Here is a 22,838-nt window from a genome sequence, read left to right as displayed (position 1 = left end):
CTTAAAAGAGAAAAACAAGGTTCTTTACAAGTTTTTTCAATGGGTGTTTTCATGAATCAATGCACTGAACCTCACTTGATAGGCTGACATGGCTCACGAGCTGCATGAGATACGTGATAATTACTATCCCTTCTTTCCCTTCAATGCCTGGCATCTGCAGGCAAATTATCCTTTTGTGTAGCATGCATACATATGCCAGTCAAACAAATTCCATTTTTTTTCAATCACAGCAACAGCAGCAGCTGAAATAGCATTACTCGTTGTAATCGTTTACAAGTAGAGAGAAACAGAGCTTGTGATGGGTTAGAAATCCAAGTGCCTTGACGGGCACTGAGAAGTCTTGCATTTCTAGCCAACCAAGCAGACACTTTGTTAGCCTGCCTACTGATGTTATAAGAAGTGATCCAGGAGAGATACAGAAGGTCAGACTGTGGACTATTTTGATTAATCTCCCAGACCATTGCATAATCTTGATTGATCACCCTAACTGCTGCAAGGGATTCTGATTCTGTGTACAGTTATAAGTTGCTGTTATATTGATTGATTCGCGAATTGCAACAAATTCCTTTTGAATCTCTTATGGCTTGATGTCTCAATATGAATGAGTTAATTTGATAGCATGTTACAAAAATATATAAAAATAATATTTTTTAAGATTTTTTTTTTAATATCAAGATATTAAAAACATTTAAAAATCTTTAATTTAGTGCGTTTTCAAGTAAAAAAAATAAATTAAAACTCACTTTCAAAAGCTTATTACAAGACGAAAATGAACACCACCAGAATAAACTGAGAAAATGGAGTTGTCCTCCATTCCACGTGCCTATCTATCTACAATCTGTCTTCCAAGAACAAAACTTCTTTAAGCATTAGGGGCTTGAGATGATCCATACATATGTGTTGCCTTCCTTTATAGCTTGTTATATTGTATTTGTCTTGATCTTCTTGTTTGATCTTGCTAGAAAATCTGCTTCCTCGGCATTTATCGCCTCACTTTCTCTAGAGAGCATCATTCATTTTCACTTGCGCTTCTACATCTAGATTTGAAACTAACTAAAATACAAGAAGATTTTTAAATATAGAAAATTAAATGGGCTTACATGCTATTTTAAGAATACTAAAGAAGTTTATAATAAAAAATTTATATGGAAACTAAAGATGTAAAATTCAAATTTAAAATATTAAAAGAAATTGAAAAGGATAGTGATTTTACTATGCACTTATTTACTATTCACCCTCTCACAAATCATTATGAATTAGAGCAATGATTTTTTTTTTATTTTTCAATTTGATTTTTAATTTTTTGTTTTGCACAATTGAACCCTTATAGACCCAAATTAATAGCCAATTAGTTCCTTTTTTTAAAAAGAAAGGGTGAAATTAAAAAATAAATGACCAAAGTGAAAAACATGGGCAAAATAGGTAGCATATTCTAATTTTATCAAGAAAATTTAGTTTAATCCCCTATCTTTTTAACTTAATAGGTGATCAGCCCCTTAGGTTTTCATAAATTTCGGTGTTGGGAGAGAAGACTTATCGTTGACATCTATTCCAACCACTAAGATTGAAAACCCCTTGAAAATACACAATTACAATCCTAAAAAATAAAAAACAGGGTTTTGAGCTTCTCGAAGTCATGGCCAATAGGGGAAAAAAGGTGGGGAAAACTTTGATTGGTTTGTATTCAAAACTCATTTTATTACGAGCTATAAACTCATTTAAATAAGTTTGAATGAAAATAAATAAATTTAATGTATAATTTTTGAATTAAGGTTATTGGAAGACAATTTGAAGAAAATATGAAATTATCAAAGTTTGATGGAATTGTGATGAAATAGGTTATAAATGATATAAAATAATGAACAATTGAAGAAGAAAGATGAGTGTTTTTTTTTTAGGGAGAAGGGGTTATAATGATTTGAATTGGATTTAAATTAATCTACGTAAATGTGGTAAAAACAAACCTACTTTAGCTTAAAATCTCATTAAAAAAAGGAGGATAATTATTTGAAATTTATGATTTAGACGATGTTAAAATTAATGCATGAATATAGCTTGAATGACCAAATTGAAATGTGTTTGAAATTAAGGTATAGAAGTACAAAGTAAAAGAGTTAGGTAAAATTTATGAAAGTTATGAAATACTAATGAGTATTAAACATAAGCAAATGTGACTACTAATGCTAAAGGAAACTCAATGTATTTTGAATGTGAATTTTGAATACAATCATAAAGTTCATATGCATAGAATTGTGTATAAAAAAATAAAAGTTGTTGATAAGTGAAGAAAATTGAGATGGACTAAAATTTAGGTTCCTAAAATCGATAAATGAAGTGGTTTGTTAATGAATGGTATCTTATTGATACAGGAGAGACTTCAGGAGTGGGAGTCCAAACAAAAAAAGCTAGACCTACAAGAGGAGCAGGTACATGCTTTTAAACTTTACTCTTTTAAATTCCAATATTACATGCATAACAATCTTTAGTCAAGAATTTATCTTGAAATTTTATGAACGAGTATACTCAAGATGTAAAAAAGAGTAAATGGAATCGTTGACTTGAAATGGAATTGTGAGAAATGGACTTTTGATGGTGATGTTATTTAATTTAAAAAATATCAACATGTTATTAGGTGTAGATGTCAATGTCAACTTGTCATTATGTATGAAAGTCGATGTTGACTTGCCATCAAGATGAAGGTCAATACTAACATGCCATTAGGTACAGAGGTTGAGGAATAGAACCTACCATTATGTATGGAGGTTTTGTGTAATTTGAATTATAGAATGGAATTATCATTGAGAAGGAGATTGAGCAATATATTTAGTTCCAATTATATGACCCATGAAAGAAAACTAGTTTGCAAAGGAAAAAAAACTTAATGATATGATTTAATGTATGAAGATATGAATTATTGAAAATATGAAATGAACTGAAAAAAAGAGAGGCAATGTCAATTGGTTATGCCATGATATAAATTGAATGCTTGTGTTAGTTCATTAATTTATTTTAAATAAAGTTTTGCTCTCTAATGATTGAAATGTAATTTAACATACATGATCCTTCTATATAGTCGGACCATCTTGATCTATCTTCTAGGTTGTTAGTTTTATGTAGTTAAGATAGTATTTTGTTATATCATTGAACTATGTAAAAAACTATCTTTTTGGTTTTGTATCAACTAAAATGTATTGTTTATTTAAAGTTTTAAACTTATTCCCTTTTTGTTTGTAAAAATGTATAAATAACATGAATGAGTTCATGTTTTAAATTTCATAGTTGATAATCTTTGGTTGTAATTTAAATTAAATTACATAGATATATTTGCATTGTATTAAATTGTTATGTGATTTGGATGAAAGAAAAAAGTGCAATGAATGATGTTGTTACAAACATGCATGAGGTTGTAAAGACTTTGTAGTGTTGACTGTTGAATGTTCATTACAAATGTCAATAATGATGTATGGATAATGATAAACAAATAAAGGAGACTATGTCAAGATTTTGGTAGAAACAAGAAATTCTAAAAGGGTGATTATATATATAAAAGTAAAATACCTTTATTTACCATGGAAAGACGAAGTTAATCTAACATTGGTATGATTAAAACATGGGTTGTTACAAAAAAAAAAAATGGTTAATATTTGGTGTTAATGGGTTCCACTATGTAAAGGGAGTCTTATGGTGGTTGTTTTAAACTTTAATATAGCTTAAAAAACTAGATTCAAGTCAAGGATGATATATTGTATTTGTTTTTATTTTGTAATTTGGATCATTTTGTGGGTTTGTTAGGTTGATAAGTTGATTTCTTGATATTTTTAAAGTGTTTGTAAAGTGCTTTTGGGTTGAAATAAGTTGAAAATGAGTTTTTTGGCCTCGATTTTCTGGTCACCACAGTGGTGACTGGAATCTTGGCTGATAGATGACATGTCGTCTACCCTAGAAGCCAACGTGTTGGCTGTGTATCTTTTTTTAAAAAAAAAGAGATGAGGGTGGATAACATGTCAGATGTCCTTTTAAATAAATAAATAAAAGGTTCAGGTGCACGGGCCTGGGCTTGAAGTCCCACATGTCTGGCTTTTCCTTTCAAAGGTCAGGGCACTGGACCATTAGGTCGCGTTGTTGGGTTCCTTTTTAGCCCTTTTTTAAATATATTTAAGTTAAATATAAATTTATATAAAAAATATTGAACTCGATTAAGTCTATGCCCCGAATAACAATTTTAACGGTTTAAGCCACATCACCCGAGCTATTTTCTCTCCCTCTTTTTTTTATGCATTTTTTTGTCCTTTAATTTTTTAAATAATACAATTTCTTCCTCTGTCTTTGCTATCTCAGTTTCACGTGCCTCTCATGGTTTTTTTTATTTTAAAAAATATTTCATACAAAAAAATTGACAGAAACTTTATTGTCATATAAATCTATCAAATGAAAAATAATTTATAAGATAAAAAAGTTATTGAATTTGATGACATGCATGACTTGTATTGCAAGTTTGGTTGGTTCACCCGTATTTGCATGGTGTTTTTTTAATTAAATGCTGTTTTTTTTATCCTTAAACATTGAGTTAATTAGAGAATTAACTTCTAGTTTTGCATGTTAACTTGGATTGATTCAGGTAGATCCAATATGTTTTCATCTCAATATTTGATAAAAATATCGTTTACGATGCAATTAGTTTTAAATTCATCGATAAAATCTATTTTTTTAAAAAAATATGTTAACAATACCTAGATTTTTTTTGTAATTCAAAAAATAATTTGCTCAAACTTGAATCGTAGTGCAAGACAATTAGATTAATTAAAATATTTTATAAGTGAACATGCTGACACATTCTTTTCCAGCTATGCACTAATAACTTTATTATCTTGATCTTGTATGGACAATATTTTTTAGATAAAAAAATCTGAAGATTAATTAATTAATAATTTATGTAAAATCTTATGTTGCAGAAAGACCAATGAAAATAAAGACGAAAAAAGAAAATAATTTTTTTAAAAAAACAAAATACCAAATAAATTAGACTAAAATACAAAAAAAAACATCAGATTTAATAATAAGTCGTTTAAAACTGCATTCCAAACGGCGTTTCATGAAAATTTAAAAAATCTTTTTGTTTAAAATTATTTTTTAATGTTTTTGGATTGTTTTGATGTGTCGATGTTAAAAATAATATTTTTAAAATAAAAAAATTATTTTAATATATTTTCGAGTAAAAAACACTTTGAAAATAACTATTACCACACTGTCAAATACTTTGTAAGTATATTGAATATGACAGTATTAAAGATAAAAGAACAAAAGAAAAAATATCACTGTCAATAACAGAAAAAAAACTCAAGAGACTCAAAAAATCATAGAAAAAAGAGTGAAAAAAATAAACTCAAGTATGATTAGCTTATATCTTACCCACCCATGCTTGACATTGAATATGGAAAAATGTCCACATGTCTATTGCATTGAATGTTAAAAAAAATATTCCCAGAGTGATTCTCGGAAATATTTAAGTATCATTACCATTTATTGAGATTTATAGATTCTTAAAGCAAAATTCCAAGACAGCTAACTAACTATATGCTTGGTCGTTACAAAGTTCAAACCGCAAGATGCACATGTCGTTGAGTCGAGAGACAAATATTTTCCGAACGATGACTTGGCATTACCAAGGACACCGACCTGAAGTTCCTGGACCGGAAGTGGGAAATTAACAGAGAAACGGCGGCACCTGAATACTGAGATGGCAGTACCAGAGACAACCGTCACAACACATGCCTTTTATTTTGCCTCTTGCCGGTTGCCGGGCAAAAACACCCTGAATCCGCACTTCCGTGATGTGAACGCAGCCTTTAACTCTCGAACAGCGGAACGACAGCTGGCCGCGTGTTCTCGAGAATTTTTATTTTTTTATTTAGAATTATTTTTATATTATTTTAATTTGCTTGTATAAAAAATGAATTTTAAAAAATATAAAATATTATTTAAATATATATTTAAAAAAAAAAAACATTTTAACTAACGCATGAACAACACCCTGTTAGTTAGTAGACCAAACACTCAACCTGGTTTAGGTTTTCATAGAAAAATTCTTTGCGAACCAGCTAACTTTCCAGCAACCTAACCTTGTACAGTTATTTCACAACAAATTAAATAAAATATAATTTTTTAGATTTACTACATGTACAACCTTAACATAAAATAATAATAATAATAATAGTGATGACACCATTTGTGTTAATTTATCTTCTCTCTGCCACATTCTCTTTCTTGTCTTTGTGCATGACCTTGTTTGTTTACACGCTACTACTTCCATGGCTAAAGCTAAAGCACCAAGACGCACTCTTGACTCTTACACTGTTAAACCCATCAACAAAACCGTTAAACGTAAGTCCTTCGCCCTCACTGCTCAACCCACCCTTTTTCTTTTCCAATTTATATCATCTATATTAACTAAAAAATGAAAATGAAATTCTTTCGTTTTGTAGCTGGAGATTGCGTGTTGATGCGGCCATCGGATCCGTCGAAGCCTTCTTACGTGGCAAAGATTGAGCGGATCGAATCCGACGGTAGAGGGCCCAACGTGAGAGTACGGGTGCGGTGGTATTACCGGCCGGAGGAATCAATCGGTGGTCGCCGGCAGTTTCATGGCTCAAAGGAGGTTTTTCTATCCGATCACTATGATACTCAGAGTGCAGATACGATTGAAGGGAAGTGTATGGTTCATAGTTTCAAGAATTACACGAAGCTTGATGCTGTTGGAAACGATGATTTCTTTTGTCGTTTTGAGTATAATTCGTCTACTGGTGCTTTTAATCCTGATAGAGTTGCCGTGTATGTCTCGAATTTCCCCTTTTTTAATGCGATTTTGATGGTTTAATTCAGTGGCGATATGTATGCTATTGATTCGGGAATCTTATCTTAATTGTGGTTCGATTGATTTTAATTTGGGATTAGAATAGTGTTTTTGAGTAAAAGGTTTTTCTTAATTGTGGCAGGTATTGCAAATGTGAGATGCCTTACAATCCTGATGACTTGATGGTTCAATGTGAAGGCTGCAGTGACTGGTAAGCTGTGTGTTTTTGAGATTATTTAGATTGTTTTGAAGCCCTTTTCCGAGTTCTAGTTCAGGTTTTGTGGATGGGTTTTTGTTCTATGATGCTGTTTGGAATCTGCTAGGTGAGATCTTTCAATGCCATTATTACTTCGGTGCTGTAGGTTTTAGCTTGTTAGAAAGCTGTGGCTGCTTGCTATCCAAATGTCAATGGGACTGTACTTTGATTTTCCTTTCTGCGAGAAAGAATGTAATTAGATTTATAACACCATATTTCCAGTTATCAGTTGCTTTGTCATATTTCTTTCAAACTGAGGGGAATAGACATTGCATTATATCTGCAAAGTCGCTCTGGGATTGTAATAGATGACAATTGAGATTGGATTACAGTAATATTTTCTACAGTTATTTAGAAGTTGATTTGGCACTCGGCATATGAAGTAATTTAGATTTGTCTTGTTAAGCAATTACAGCCACTCTGTGATTCTCTAAAAGATATCCAGCGGGAGCAAACTGTTATGGGCGGGACAGATAAGTTGTTCTCTACTTGAAACTGAAAACGGGAGTAGCTGATATATCAAAAAGAATGGGAAAATGTCGTCATGAAAAGAAAGAAGAATGCTTGCACCACCATGTCTTCTGTTTGCATGCTTTCTTCCCTTTTCTTTTCCAAACTTCCTCTAGCATGTGATTGGATGGACATGCCTTGATCGTGAGTTTTGTTATTAACCTTCACTTTTAAGGAGCTTCTTATATTGAGTTCTGAGGATAAATACGTGTCCCTAGTTCAGAAGGAGTGGACAACTAGGATATAGAGACTTATTTTTCAAATGCCTTTTCTTATGTGGATGTCTGTGCATTTTCATGGGATGTTTTTACCAAACAACTGTTATAGTGCAGACATATCCGATTTATGCAAATACAATGGGAAAACAATGCATCGTTCAGCATACTACTTTTTGATTCAGGTTTCATCCTGCTTGTATAGAAATGTCTGCAGAGGAAGCTAAAAGACTTGATCATTTCTTCTGTGAAAACTGCTCATCTGAAGGCCAGAAGAAGCTGCAGAATTCCCACAATACCAGACAAGCAGATGCAAAGGTATCCACATCCACTGCAGTGTTGAGTGTGTTTTGAAGTCTTTATTTGTCATTCAAATGCCTGATTTCCCTGGACTGAATCTGGCATGCACATATTAATAATCTCATGGCATTTGTCATCCAAATTGTTTTTACTGGACTCAAGCTGGCATGCACATCTGCCATTCTTCTTTTAAATGTTTCTTGTGTTAATAGATTTGTAATTGCTTTGGCTTTTCATGGAATGCGGGGTATGGAGATTGTTGTATAATGAGTGCATAATGCTTAAAATGCACGAATAAACTTAATCCAACAATCACCTAACAACACATGCACATGTTCTGAGAGATAGAGAGGAGTGAGGCTGAGACATGGAAAGGTATTCTCAACTCGTTATTGCTAAGGAACCTTTTTATGATATTATTGGATAAGCATGAATAGTGCAATAAAAAATCCCATTGTCAATTTGATATAATTGCATCCTGGGATAAAATACCATGGACTGTGCATTTTTTGTTGTTGCTTGGAGCTACAAAGCCTGTGGGGTTTTGCCAAGAGTTTAGGTATGGTGGTGGATCTGGACATGTATGGCAAGTGGGGAAGCGTGTGCCTATTAAGGCAAACAAGTCACTTGGCATGCCAAGAGCATTTTAGTTAATTTTCTGACTCCCTTTGTGTGCTAATTAATTTGGAGGAGGGGGTCTCTCTCTTTCTTTGTTAATTTATGGCAGCTTGCTGTTGTCCTATGATAATGGGGATTCTGTGCTTCCAACAGAGAAAGGGATCCAGGTTGAAGTTGCATGTAAATGGCAGATAAACTCAAATACACCAAGTGTGAATTTACTTATCATTGATATTTTTTGCCGCCACATTCTTGCAGGCGGAAACAAAGAGGCGCCGGAGGTGATAAAGTAAATAAAATACAAATGCTGATGTACAATGATAGCAGAGGAACTGGAGCTCTGTTTTTAACCCTGGTTAGGCTTCAAGCAAACACGCAGGCAGATACATCTGCATCACAAGCTGTTGTATATCTGTGAGTGAGTTCATGGCAGAGGGAAACTGGCTTGAAAACCTTTTGTCACGTGTAGATAACCTTGATTTGAGGGTTAGTCACCCCGTCGAGGATGTGTTTGGTTGTTTGTAGGTTATGTGATCTTGTACATGTTTTTCACTCTGGTTTCTTGTTTCTATAAACCAGGGCTGTGTATAATCCAAACTAGTTTAACTTGTAAATAGATACACGTTTATGCCTCTCTACCTTGGTACACATGGGGAATCCACTGGTCGGAGCAAGTAGGAGAAGGCACTGCACAGAGGCCAGAGGAGGATTTTGCTAAACTGCCACTGGACGGGAAGTCATCCTTTTTTCGAAAATGAAATTTAAAAAATGCTTTAATTTTATTTTTTTTATCATGCCATCTCAGCTCAAGTGCCGTTTAATAAATCTAGTTGGTATGCAATGCAAGTAAGCTGGGATGTTTTATAATTCGAACGACGACTTTTATGCCGATCACACCATGAAAACAGACGCTTGAATTGGAATATAAAATAAAAGTCATCGGTGTCGTTTTGGTAGCTTCTAAAGGCCTCCTCCGCTTGTTTTATCATCTTGCCTACCGAAAAATGAGTAATATGCAAATGCTACTGTTTAATAACAAGAATGATTCTGTTTCGTTTTCATTTAGGCTCTTCAATGCCATGTGCATGCTGATGGTTAGAGGATGGGTGCAAAATTCAATACAAACAATGGAAGCTCAGTTTTCACATTCTGATACAAATGAATCGCGAAACATATGCTACAGGTGGCTTAGCAGTTACCAAAGAATGATGAGACAACGCAAAGCTAAATTTCCCTGTTTCATCTTGGAGTGTGGGCGAGACTTGTTACCGCTTATATTTGTCTTGACTTGTCTTCTCTCTCTTCCATACAATAACGATGCCATACAGATCGGATGTAGCCAGCAAATTCTCCCCGTGGTTCCACGCAACATCACCGACTGGAAAGCGATGACCCTGCAGTCAGAAATGCACATCATGGTGAGAATATGGTGGTGGTGGTGGTGAAATTGTGAAACATCAAAAGCCAGTACGCAACAGAGATGGACCTGTAGCTTGTTGACGCATGTATGCTTTGGCCGAGTCAAATCATAGAAATAAACGTTTGAATCCTCACTTCCGGCAACTTCATGTTCAAAAAAAAAAAAGAAAAACCATATCAGTTGAGATAAAACAGTCACTACTGTTCCCAAACTCAAGATTCTTTTCAAGGATATGTGAACACTCAATTCTAGACCAAAACCTCACAATTTTAACAGAATTTTTCATGCTTCACAGTCTACTCTTATCCTTTATTAGATTCTCTCTAAGAAATGCACTGTAGGAAGATTCAGCGGTTGGAAACAAATGTTGCAGAAAATCTCAGGGGTTGTAGGAAAGTAGAAAAAAAGAGCACTGGGGTTGTGGGATTGTTGCAGAAGAGCACATAAAAGTTGAGTGTGGAAGGTGACAACAGAATTGCTACTCAAGCATATGATGACCTACAAATACATCACATTTCATTGACATGCAGACATACATGTGTATACACGGTTGTTTTTGCATAAGCTTTTTAGTTGTATTCTAAGCTCACATGTACAAATGATAGCTGACCAAATATTAGAACCTTCATTGCAGTAATTAAATACAAACCTATATACTCTCCTTTTTCAAGGGAAAGTAAGGGGCAGAAAGAAGCCCGGATGCTATGTACTCGTGGAGCCAATTTGAGTGAGCAACGAAGAGTCAGATAACCTTTTATTTCCAAGGCAACACTGCAACACAAGCATAACATCCTCTAAATCACTTAAAATTAGAAGACCTGAAGGTGGAAGACATGTCAGATATACAAACCTATAGAACGACAAACTTCCATCTTGAGTACAGGTCAGCAACACAGGGCCTCCTGCTAGCAGAGAGAAACTCCGGTACTGAACAGTTGTTACTGGATATTTGCTCTTGCCACTACTTCGATAACGATGAGACCGGGACAATGCACCTGTGTGTGAGTCCATGCTTGTGGAGTATACACATCCCTGCATGTATAGCTCAGTGAATAGCTATTCGAAAAGGTACTACAAAAAGTCATCCAATGGTGATGGTTATTTAATGTATTTACAGAAGAGTCACCTGTGCATCCCCGCAGAAAATGAGGTGACCAGTGTGATCATGGTCCATGGATGTAACCTTATCGTCAAACACCAATTTATTAATAATCCTGCCAGTGCTGAAATTGAATACCTGGTATATCAATGAAGAGGAGCTACAAATCAAGTGGAATCAATCCAAGTGAAAACTATAGGCCAGGCCAGGGATGGGCATGACCAAGTATGATCACATGTTTAGAGGTTCTCATTTTGAAATTGCATCAGCATGCTTGTATATAAGTTGGCAACCTCACAAACTGAGCGGGTAGGATTGTTTTACTTTAAATCATGAAATGTGGTACAAGTTTTCTCAAATTCAAGCAATTATGTGAGAAAAATTTGGGTGGATACAGCTAGTCATGTAAATGAGTTATGATGTTGCAGGGAAAGGAAAAAGGAAAATGGTATTTACGGTAATTTCTCTGTTTGCATTGCCAACTGAGAGGAAGTTGTTGTTTACCTGCATTGATGGAGACAAAAGAGGAAACGTTAGGTGGCCAATCAAGTCATGAAGAATGATTAGAACGTATTAAATATAAAAAATTTCCCAGTCAGATGATCACATATATGCACATGCACAAATTAAGAGGGGAGGAGAGGGGGAGAGGGTATTCAGTGCATACTTACAGGATGAAAACGAATACACAATTGTGAAGAGACTCCATATATTACTCGAATGCAAATCCCTTTTGATAACTCCCATACTCTCACAGTTTTATCCATGGATGCTGAAGCAATGTACTGATTATTGGACGAGAAGTCGAAATCTGGCAGTACTTTCTGACTTAGAAACATGGCAATGATAGCAGAAAAATATAACTTGCACTCAATCAATATAATTAGCAGCGTGCTTGGTGAGATTATATTGGATAAAGAAACTAAAGATTTGCACTCCTCTCTCTGATGACTCCTCTTAGAGCATGCATGTGCAGGAATAGTCATGCTTACACAAGTATTCAAAGATAAACCAATGTCGTTAAACTAAAGAGATAGCGCATGGTGTGTTGAACTAAATAAAAACAAGATTCAGAGCCATCAGAACTTAATTCACAAAGACCTGGGAAAATGCAATAGCCAGAGCCAAAATGAAGTTCATACAGTTCTACAGTCCAGTCATACACACAAACAACTTTACTAGGTAGGTTCCACTTAAATTGGTTTGTTCATTTTTGAATGATACATGAGATCATGCTTTCTTTTCTATTTCTAGTTGTTCACTTGTAAGATGCCTGTCATTGATCTTCACTTGACCTATCACACCAATACCACAGGTTGCACAAGAGACTAGAATATAGTGTCACTCCAATACAAACAAAGGGCTTGTTGCTTATGATTAGCAATTCCATGTGCGACTCAATTGTCTAAATTATAATGGAATGTGAAATCATGTCTTTAATAATGGAAACATGCATGCAAACCCACACAAACAAATTGTGAGGACCTGAAATATAAGAAAAGACCATAGTAACAATACCAGTCAATCAAACCTGTGACATCTTTAGAATGGCCCTCTAATTTTTTGATGACTGAAGGTGGGTCTGAGACTAAGCACACTGTCAAGGTTCCATCTGACGCCCCATATGCAAGCAAATCAGAACTCATGTGCCCAAACTTCAAAACAGTAACTGCACATAAGACCAAGGATGCTCAGTCTAAGAAGATAGATTAACCACTCAAAGTATAATATGACAAGAGAAATGAAAGAAGTCTATATCAGTAACATAAAGAAATACCAGCAGCTTTGCACTGATCAAAGATGCAATGCATTCCTACAAAAGAATATGCAGGTTCAGCCCCTCGGCGGCGTAGGGAATCATTATCACTTGCAGTTGAGCTGAAACTTGTTCTGTGAGTAGAAGGCAGATTGGTACTTCGCAGGTCCTGCAAATGAAGTTCACACATGCAAAAAAAAATTAATCAATGATGTGGTAGTTTCAAAGTTATAATCAATAACTAAAAATCGCAAGAAATTAAGTTGGTAGTTCCTGGCTCAGAATGGAAGCTAAAGTCCAATGAGAAGAGAAGAGGTGGAATGGGCAGATGAAGAGTAGTTAGTAGTTATACGCATATATGAATATTTTGCTTTGTTTTTCCTTGTAAGTGAGAAAAGGGACTTTAGCTCTATTTAATCAGTTAACTTTTACTTTCTACTCGGGTAAGAATATTTTTTTTCAGCAATTAAGTTTAAGGTTGATGAGTTAACATAAAAGTAAAATGCATAACTTGTGAGATCAGACTAGTTAGTAGTTATACACATACATGGATATTTTGGATTGTTTTCCCTTGTAAGTGAGAAAAAAAGGCTTTAGCTCTATTTAATCATGTAACTTTTACTTTCTACTCCGGTAAAAATATTGTTTTCAGCAATTAAGTTTAAGGTTGATGAGTTAACATAAAAGTAAAACGCATAACTTGTCAGATCATACTAATGTCAAATATCAAACATGTTAGAAAAAGGAGGTAGTGGGGACAGGTGGCATGGCAGGTTCCTTGAATAAGTACATTACTTGTTGTGAAAAATATATTTTTAACTCTATGGAGCCTGTTAAGAGTTATGGCAGAAGCACTAAATGTAGTCAGAGGTACAGATAACTTTTTTAATTATCAAAAGAAAATCCACAAGAAACTGAAGCATACCCTGCTGGAAGTCCAACTGTCCACCTCGAACAAATGGGAAGGTGGAGTCGTAGATTGAAGCCATCGCCCACTGATGCATCAACCAGTAAATCATCCTGATGTCAGAATTGTATAGAGAAATAGATTTAAAATAGAAGTCACAACTCACAAAGTGCATTTTTATACAAGTTCATGTTGATTCTCAATACAAATTGAAAGAAAATAACATTAGCTCAGTTAGATACATAGAAATGTTCCTTGATGTAAGGGAAGTCAAATGTCAGATAGTTGCAAAAATTTCTGAACCCCTGGTGCAAAGGTGTGTGAGTATAATTCAGTTAGTACAAGATGTCAATCAATATACACAACTAGCTGCACTCAAGTAAAGTATCAGCAACCTGTTACCGGGAGTGCTTTGGTGGCTTGGCAAACTATCCCAATTTCTTGGCCTGCGAATGTAATTACGATAGCTCGCATACCCTTTTCCATTGCATCTCCAATCCTTCATAAAATGCATTCACAATAAGAACTTGTAGAAGAAATGATTATATTTCATTTGTGCAGTCCTGCTACTTGCTAGAAAAGTAACTTTAGTTTCATAGGTAATAAAATGAAAAACACTAGAATACTTGAAATTTCTTCTCAATGAAAATGAAAAAACACAAAAAGAATAAGGCATCACAAAGAAAACCAGATAGCTACTTGTTAGACCATTCTCAAAGCGTCATTTGACAGGGTACCAATACTATACTATATCAATGTTGCTAACCACTCGATTGGGGCTGGGCTTAACAAAATCATCCCACAATGAAAGTAAATTCAAGATGTTGATTAAACTCGTCTCGTGATTCATTGAAACAAGATACAGTGCCATGACAACAATTCATCTAGAAACAATCAGAAATTCATTGTTTTAGACTGCACAAGTCTTCCAAATTATTCCAAAGGCAAGTTCAGCAAAGGCGCACACACGAATCTCTATTAGAAAAAATAAAAAAAAAGAGATATAATTTCTAACTTGACTTTTGTTCTAAATATCCAATGAGCACCCTCATTAACCATTTTCTTTAAATAAAAAAACGTTCCTCCAAGCTTGATCAGCTACCAATTCTCTCCTAAACTAAGCTCCATCCAGCAACAATTTACAATCCAAACCAGTAGATCTACCAATTACGCACTTACGAAACAAAATAATGTGGTGCGCATAATAATAAAAAAAAAACGAACTAGTTAATAATAATAATAATAATAATAAGCTTCAAAACGACAAGAAGAGTAGAGAGAAAGCTTACAAGACGGCGGCGAACACCGGACTCGGCTTTCCTGTAGAGAAGGAGACGGCGAATGCCGATGTAATCAGGATCGGAATCCGAAGTAACAGGCTGAAGCAAACAGCTGAATAATTCTGGATCTACATTTTTCTTCTTATCCTTTTTCTCTTCATCATTATTGTTGTTATTATTCTCGTTTCTGTTAGATTCTGTTGAGCCGTTGTTTACTTTGTCGTTGCTGTTGTTATCTACTGGCTCCTCCACCTGCTCCGCCATTTTATTGAGACTCCGATGCATTCTTCATTACAGATCGTCGGGAGAATTAGCAGGAGTGATAGAAGCAGCAATTTTTTTTTTTTTTAATGTGGGAGGGTTTTGATGAACGTTTGACCGAGGAGCTGGAGGGAGAGAGAGAGTGCAGATTGATGGAAGGGAGGGGATGGCCGTTAATCGGTGATGGGTTGAACTTCACGCGACTCAAATAGAAAGGATGGAGGGACTTTGTTACGAAATTTTATATCAAATAGTATACTAGTTTTACTCACTTTCGTAAAGTTTACTTACTTATCCGTAACAAAGCCTCTCCGTTTTCCCTTTTTCTTTTTTATTTTCCACGAATCATCCATCGTTGCCAACATGGAAGTTAAAAAAACAAGAGGAATTTTTACTGAAAAAACATTTTCTTATTTTTTATTCTTGAGATCCGGATTAACATGTGGACCCAATCCTGATTTTAAAAAACTTAGATGACCAAATTAAGTTAATTTTTTTAGCTTCGGTGGAGCTCTAAAAGTCAATCAAATTATTAAAAAGTCAACTAATTTAATTTAAAATCCAAATTAAATCAATATATTGAACCGAGCCAATGTTAACTAACATAAATTGATTTGAAAATGGCTAGCGAGAATTCACAAGGAATGCTTGCAGTGGCCTTGCAATATCGAATAAAATTCCATGACTTTCGTGGATTTAGAGTAATGGTAGTTAACATTCTCGAAAGAAAGACAAAAGAAAAAAAAGAAAAGAAAAGAAGGTGTAATACTAGTAAATTGTAATTGGCAAACGATTACAAGCATAAGATTGACTTTGATTTGGAATTTTCAGATTCATTTCCCTTCTGAGGAGATGCCTGGAAGTTTGTTTTCGGATAAGATTTAAAGTAGTTTTCACTTGAAAATATATTAAAATAATATTTTTATTATTTTTTAAAAATTATTGTTGATATCAACACATTAAAACTATCTAAAATTATATAAAAAAATAATTTTAAACAAAAAAAATTCAAAATTTTAAGAAACGTGGTTTCAACAACGTTCCCACACACTAGCTCTAGATGAGATGGAAAAGTATAGATAAATTATTATGATGCACTTTACAATGCATGTAATTATATCAAAAGCTAAATGATATGAGGAAATCACTGTAGAACAATAGATTTTTTACTGTGAATGTAATAGTATTTTCATTTTTAATTTTTCATCTTTTCACGAGACGTTTCTTTGGCTTTTTTTTTCTTCCCCAGCAAAAGGGTGGTGCTCGCGCCATTAAGAAGACGCTTGTGACGCTTTCTAATGGTCAAATCTGGTCATCTGTCGTCTCTTCCACATGATATGGCACGTGTAAACAGATAGTGGTTGGATTGCCGTCGGTGATCGATTGTTTGTGTTTTTTCTTTTTTTTCCTCTCTTGACAACTAAAATGTACAATTATTTTCTTTATTTGTTATTTGTCAAATTAAGCATGACTGTAAGACTAAAGTCGCTTGGGTTTGATATTGTTACTAGTCCCAAGTCGTTTAGGTCTAGACCCAAGCGCTTGGCAACCATGTCAGATCCACGCTTGGGTCAAATTAAAAATTTTCAAAACCATGATTGGACTGCAAAAACAAACACTGTCTCATTCAAGCATGATTTTTCATTCATATGCAATAGAACTTAACTGCAAACTCTTTTTTGTTTGTGTAACTTATTTTATAAATTTGTTATATTCGAAGAGGAGAGAATGAAAAAAAATATTGACCCACACCAGGCCAAACCTAAAAAAATCAGACCCACGCCTGGGTCTAGCAACCATGTCAGGCCCAAGCATCATGGGTCTGGCAACCATGGCAGACCCAAATACCTTGGGTCTGACAATCATATTTAGTGTCACGCCCAAGCACGTGGGCTGACATGGTTGTCAGACCCAAGCTGCCTAGGTCTGGCAATCATGTGCAAGTGTACTGTGAAATAAGACACAATCCAATATAAACTTGCACAATGCATTTTCCAAGCTTTGAAGGCGTGAAATGAAGCCAATGTTATCTTTCCATAAAAAATTAAATTATCATTTTACTTTTTAGTTGAAAAAATTAAAGCCTTGGTTGTAGGGGTATTTCAGTATTTTTCATAAGCTCATTGGTCATTAAATGTTTCAACATAGGTATGGTAGTCTATTTCATGATTATTTGCATAGTAAAAATATTATTTTACCCCCAAGATTAACAAAATTAAAACATATTGCCTAAGGTTTTTTTTTTTTTTCACAAAATGTTAAATAAGTTAAAATATATCTTTAACCTTGAAAAAGACAATAAAAAAAAAAGAATTTGCATATAGGAATATTTTTGTTTTTTCATACTGTTTTCTATGTAATTTTCTATAATTATAAAAGACATTTTAGTATTTTATTATTTTTAAATTTCAAAAATTATACTAGATCCATATTTACTTGAATCTAACAAATAAATAAAACCTAAATTATTTAGATATCAAATCCAAATAACATGAATCTAACATGTTTACTTACGTTACTAGGCTCTTGACCCAGTATGATTACCCAAAATACTTAAAACATTCACCATCCTTTAAATATATATTTTTATATTTTTTTAAAAAATTAATATTGAGAACGAGCCAATATCCTAATACACTTTCATTTGGTGTATTTTGCCGTATGATCAGCAAAAAAAAATTTTTTTGTCACAAACGCTGACCACCAAAGGGGCCAAGGGACGATTCGTGATTGCGGTCCACTTCTCTATTATGAGAATTTTATTCCAGGAAATGAAAGGATCTCGAGAACTGATTGATCACGAATCGGAATTTGTTGAGTCATCGACAGGATGCCAGTATCTGTTGTAAAACCACACGGTGTCAGCTTCCACAGCATATCCATCTTGATTGCGGTGCCAGCCATAGTAAGCATGGGTTCTGTTCTTAATATCGAAAATGGCATGACCAAAACTGGCCTCGCGGTATGCTGAGTATTCTGGCTGTGGATACGTCATGCTGCAAGATATGGTAAGATCATGATATATTTAACATTGCAAGACAACTTGGAGATGTATATCAGAGAAGATTAGTTCATTTATTCAATGATCTTACCTTGTTGCCAGGCCCTCTATATTTCCTCCATCACCAATGGTAATGTAAACTGGGGCAGTTTGATCTCTTACCGGTACACACTGTCCGTTTACAATGTTGTATGCAATGTTGGATATGCGCTCCTGCAGAGACAATGCACCAATTGTTACTTTGACAAAGATTTCACATTCAAATCTAGTCTGGTAGTTCTTTCTGATTGCAAACAACCTCAAACTTCTCTTCAATGATCTGATAGTACTGAAGATCTCAACGTATTAGATAAGCTTAAAGGATTTGCATTTAATGTCATTCTGAAGCAAAAACAAAACTGAAGCCAAACAGAGGAATCTTTACAAAACTTTGGACGTTTTTTAGAAAATGATAATAGACATCCCAAAAGGTGGAAAGAAAGCATTTCAAGAGAAGCATGAACCTGATCACATGATTTATAACTTATAAGGGATAAGGGACACTTACAGATCGTTCATAGGCATGAACATGACCAGCAAACACAACATCAACTTTGTACTTAACAAACCATGGCTCGTACATTACTCTCATGGTCTCCCCTTCCATGTAATGATACTCGTAGCTATTATACCACGGAGAATGCATAAGAACAACCAACCATGGTGTCTCACTCCTGTTGACTTTTGGTAGCTCTTCTTCAAGCCATTGGTTTTGAGGAGTATATTTGCCTAAAAACAAGGTAGAAAAACAGATGCAATTACGCAAAAGCAGGGATTATACTTGATTTTCCAAATAACTGAATGCGGTTTCAAAATGAAGAGATTACAGGAGTTATGGTAAACAATTGCAAAAAAATATGAGCAGCGTACAAGTCATGATTTCCAAGGTCTTTTCCTAAGCAATATATGCACTCGACATTTATGTCTAACAAAAAAGTGGCCTGAACCAATGTTTGATGAAAATAAGTTGCACATACACTGATACACACACTCAGTCTTTCATTCATTCTATTTTACGACTCTTAAAGAAATAAAACCCTTACCATATGCCGAGTATGAAGACAACACGATGATGTATGCTGAAGCCCTCTTGATTGAGTACCAAAAAGGAGCGGTGCTTTGCGATGCTCTATAAGGGACATGGTAGCGGTGAGTATAAGGCTTAAAAGGTTTGGTTTCACCCTGCAACGACATTTCATTCTTTTGTTATGAATTTTCTTTTCAGCAGCTTCTGTGCATTTATCAAACAAGCACATGGAAATCTATGGACTAAAACCATAAAACACAAAGCATCAAAAATCAAAAGCAGAGGCGCCAAGTGCAATTTCCTTTCTAAATTCAAAGTTAACAATTAAACTCGTAGCAAGCTTTGCATAGACAATAGAAACCACATGGTATCTATAACAGTCAAGTTCAACAACTAAATTAAGGTAGTTGCAACGAAGTTAGTTGGCAAGCAAGATGTGAGAAGTAGCCCTCGGAATGGAAATTAACATTTCCTGAGAGAACAAAGTTGAAAGGATGTTGGAAGCCATGAATTATTCTAACGGTGTGAGATGAAGCATTTCTACCCATAAGAAAATAAGAATTACAGAAGATACCATCTCCTGTTGGCCTTCACTTATTTCAGAGGTGTCGAAGATATTATTCTTGATTAGATGATAAACTATGGTAATAGATGCTTACGATATCTGGGGCGAAATCAATCTCATGGTTTCCTGCAGTCCATATCCAAGGTTGATAAGCAACACTTCTCTCTACAAACCTTCCCCATGTATCCCATCTTACATTGTCATGATTTGGATAGTGGTCGGCGTAAGAGAGGTCTCCAACAAACAAAACTGCTTGCCCTTTTGCTGGGTTATTTTCATAGTGAGTAAGTGTTCTATTTGAATCATAAGTCTGACCAAGATCCCCTGCAAGTAAAGTCCCAATAAGAGGACATCAGCGCATGTAAGAACCTGAACATCCTATCCACTGAAAGAATCTTAACCATACACAAATACAGGAGCAAACTGCAGGTATGCATGGACCACAATGTCCATAATATAAGCAAACAGAATCTATAGCAAGCCATACATACCTATGAGACCAAATGTATATGGGACATCAGGACCAACTGCAGGAGGAGTGATAAACCAGAACTGTCTTGTGGTGTTCCCAACCCCTACTACATAGTAATATTTGGTGTTGAACTGCCACAAGAAGTCAGATAAGCAGATTAATCAAAACCATACTCTAATTTGAACAAAAAAGGTGAATATTTTCAAGTAAAAATCCAAACTTCCAATTAATTTGATTGAGAAACTATCAGGTACCAATACAAAACAGAACATAAACATGGGAGCTGCGAAAGAAGCAAAATGAACATCAAATAGAACATAATTTTTTTTAAGAAATTCACCTCTAAGTTTCTGATGATGCAGTGATGAATGTAGCCAGAGGTGTAATTGTAGAATTTATAGGTATAAGTTTTGCCTTCAGCCTCCTTCTTTTGTTTGCTACTTTCACTCCAGTAAATCACTGTATTTGAACCTGACTCATCAGCAGTCACCCATGACACTATCACTCCCTTCCCCACATGATCTCCTTGTGTTATATGAACCTGTATTTAAATCACCCACGTATCAATAAATTAAGGAGAGTCCATCCACTGAGAAAATCAACAAAATTCTCAAGGAGACTCCCCAGAGTTCTAAGGACAAAAGAACACTTACAGTTTAGTTTTGCATTTTTTTTAAAAAAATTATCAGAACTTTCCCTTTCTTAATTGACAAACCCACCTAAATTACAAATATAAAAAAGAAAAGACAAAACTTTAATCAATACATAGACTACATGCTTCAATGATGAAAATAACAAGAAAAGGGCCAGTAAATAACAAGAGGAAAAAAAAACATCAAAAAAATTCTTACCTGCTGAGGAGCATTGTAGCCAGGAGGGACTTTAAAAACATCACTATCAAGAGGCATGTCAATAGTTTTCCCCACTTTCCTAACGAAACTACTGGTTTTGCCTCCATGACACAACACAGCCGCATTGAAAACCAAAAACAATACAGCAGAAACAATGGATGATGAAGAAGGAGAAGAGCCCATCTTCTTCAGATTAGAGTTCAACACCAAATTCTTGTGCTTTCCGCCTCCAACCCTTTTAACATTCATCCATATAGATATGCTTGCCTGTTTTTAGATACACAGGTGTGGCCCCTTACCTTACCACATACTACGGGGGATGTACTGGAACCAGTTATCTATATCATGTTTTGCTTAACAAGGTAGGTCAGCCTGTTATCTATACGTCTTGGTTTGAGCCCAAATGGCATCTGGAGTAGAAATTTATGTGGCCATTGATAGATCCAAGAAATGCAAATATATATGAAGAGGTTGTTCTTTCAAGGAAAATTGAAAATATAATAAACGTGACCCTGCAGGCACGGACAGGTCGTTTCATAATTATCGACATCTGTGAAGGGAAAAGGCCAAAAGGGTTCAACAAATTAACCCTATCTGAAATGATATTTTGAGTTTGACAACATTATTCCTGTCAGAAATATTAAACTGCTTCTAACAAGATAATAAATTGATTCATGTGACTTTTTTTCTAGGAAAGAAGTCCAAGCCCAAAACGAAAGGTGACTTATAATTACGAAGTCTGGGTTACAGAACCACGACAACATCTTGATGGAACACATTACCACTGCCAATAAGAGGATGGTCAAAGTAATTCAGTCCCTAGCCATAAGAGTGAAATCTGCACTCTGATGATCATTACATGGCATTAAAGGTGTTGAAAAACAGGATTATACGTAAAATTTACTTTATTTAACACAAACTAATTCCTTTTTTTTATTAGAGAAAACCCCACCACTGGAAAGTATATTTTGTAGATTCAGGTGAGTGAGTAAAATCCCGGCTGTCCCAAACTCTTACAAACTAATTCATTAAAGTAGATAATGAAAATATTATAAGTGATAGTGAATAAAAAACATTAAAAAATAAATATCATAAATTTGATAACGGGTCATGATTTTTGAAACCCGATTAACTCAACGTAATACATATACCCTATTATATAATTATTATCTTTTTAATTGTTGCTTACATTGGATTTTTAGGTATTTTTTTTCTATATAAAAATAGTCTCTAGTTCACCATCTATAAATTTATACCGACATGTTTGTGTGGTTACAACCCTTACAAATTACATTTATAAGCTTGATTTCAATACAATCATAAGAAAATAATAGCATATATCTTATCTATCCGATAAAAATAATCAAGTAGCTTGATAACTTTTGTGTTTTGAATTAAGACCTTAAAAAAA

General features: G+C 34.5%; 3 protein-coding genes across 7 annotated transcripts; 1 reads left to right on the top strand and 2 right to left on the bottom strand.

Moving 5' to 3' along the window:
• The first annotated feature begins 6,036 nt into the window (after positions 1-6,036).
• On the top strand, positions 6,037-9,381 carry LOC133699247 (chromatin remodeling protein SHL-like). 5 transcript variants are annotated; one of them, XR_009843258.1, is made up of 6 exons: positions 6,037-6,381; positions 6,483-6,828; positions 6,993-7,061; positions 8,017-8,149; positions 8,859-8,929; positions 9,008-9,381. XR_009843258.1 is itself a non-coding variant. In XM_062122426.1 (6 exons), exons 1-5 carry the CDS (start codon positions 6,309-6,311, stop codon positions 8,874-8,876), a joined length of 639 nt encoding a protein of 212 aa, XP_061978410.1. In that variant the 5' UTR covers positions 6,037-6,308; the 3' UTR covers positions 8,877-8,916; positions 9,008-9,381. The 5 variants fall into 5 exon arrangements, 3 of the variants coding, with proteins under 3 accessions (XP_061978410.1, XP_061978409.1, XP_061978408.1); XM_062122426.1 differs by having other exon boundaries at positions 8,859-8,916; XR_009843259.1 differs by lacking the exon at positions 8,859-8,929 and having other exon boundaries at positions 8,037-8,149; positions 9,008-9,048.
• A 396-nt stretch (positions 9,382-9,777) lies between these two features.
• Positions 9,778-15,732, bottom strand: LOC133699246 (uncharacterized). Its single transcript, XM_062122423.1, has 12 exons — positions 15,221-15,732; positions 14,327-14,430; positions 13,950-14,019; positions 13,046-13,193; positions 12,800-12,937; positions 11,940-12,079; positions 11,725-11,772; positions 11,296-11,406; positions 11,020-11,201; positions 10,819-10,940; positions 10,236-10,312; positions 9,778-10,143 (listed from the first exon to the last, which is right to left on the bottom strand). Exons 1-12 carry the CDS (start codon positions 15,494-15,496, stop codon positions 10,015-10,017), a joined length of 1,545 nt encoding a protein of 514 aa, XP_061978407.1. The 5' UTR covers positions 15,497-15,732; the 3' UTR covers positions 9,778-10,014.
• A 2,308-nt stretch (positions 15,733-18,040) lies between these two features.
• LOC133698315 (purple acid phosphatase 2-like) lies at positions 18,041-21,931 on the bottom strand. The gene is made up of 8 exons (XM_062121195.1): positions 21,428-21,931; positions 20,917-21,117; positions 20,596-20,707; positions 20,199-20,428; positions 19,556-19,694; positions 19,021-19,241; positions 18,565-18,686; positions 18,041-18,468 (listed from the first exon to the last, which is right to left on the bottom strand). Exons 1-8 carry the CDS (start codon positions 21,674-21,676, stop codon positions 18,270-18,272), a joined length of 1,473 nt encoding a protein of 490 aa, XP_061977179.1. The 5' UTR covers positions 21,677-21,931; the 3' UTR covers positions 18,041-18,269.
• Between the last annotated feature and the right edge of the window lie 907 nt (positions 21,932-22,838).

Source organism: Populus nigra, chromosome 7 (genome assembly GCF_951802175.1).
Source record: "Populus nigra chromosome 7, ddPopNigr1.1, whole genome shotgun sequence".
In the NCBI taxonomy this organism is placed as follows: domain Eukaryota; kingdom Viridiplantae; phylum Streptophyta; class Magnoliopsida; order Malpighiales; family Salicaceae; genus Populus; species Populus nigra.
This window is presented reverse-complemented; position numbering and strand designations above follow the sequence as displayed.

What these genes read in the sequence shown, in the direction of transcription:
- LOC133699247 (XM_062122424.1), top strand. Translation starts at nt 6,309, where the DNA reads ATGGCTAAAGCTAAAGCACCAAGACGCACTCTTGACTCTTACACTGTT. An exon ending in AATCCTGATAGAGTTGCCGT is followed by an intron (nt 6,829 to 6,992) that starts GTATGTCTCGAA and finishes TAATTGTGGCAG; the next exon opens with GTATTGCAAATGTGAGATGC. An exon ending in TGTGAAGGCTGCAGTGACTG is followed by an intron (nt 7,062 to 8,016) that starts GTAAGCTGTGTG and finishes TTTTTGATTCAG; the next exon opens with GTTTCATCCTGCTTGTATAG.
- LOC133699246 (XM_062122423.1), bottom strand. Translation starts at nt 15,496, where the DNA reads ATGCATCGGAGTCTCAATAAAATGGCGGAGCAGGTGGAGGAGCCAGTA. An exon ending in CAAAGCACTCCCGGTAACAG is followed by an intron (nt 14,020 to 14,326) that starts GTTGCTGATACT and finishes TTGATGCATCAG; the next exon opens with TGGGCGATGGCTTCAATCTA. An exon ending in TTTTCTGCGGGGATGCACAG is followed by an intron (nt 11,202 to 11,295) that starts GTGACTCTTCTG and finishes CTATACATGCAG; the next exon opens with GGATGTGTATACTCCACAAG.
- LOC133698315 (XM_062121195.1), bottom strand. Translation starts at nt 21,676, where the DNA reads ATGAATGTTAAAAGGGTTGGAGGCGGAAAGCACAAGAATTTGGTGTTG. An exon ending in GCATCATCAGAAACTTAGAG is followed by an intron (nt 20,708 to 20,916) that starts GTGAATTTCTTA and finishes TTCTTGTGGCAG; the next exon opens with TTCAACACCAAATATTACTA. An exon ending in ATAGAGGGCCTGGCAACAAG is followed by an intron (nt 18,469 to 18,564) that starts GTAAGATCATTG and finishes CATATCTTGCAG; the next exon opens with CATGACGTATCCACAGCCAG.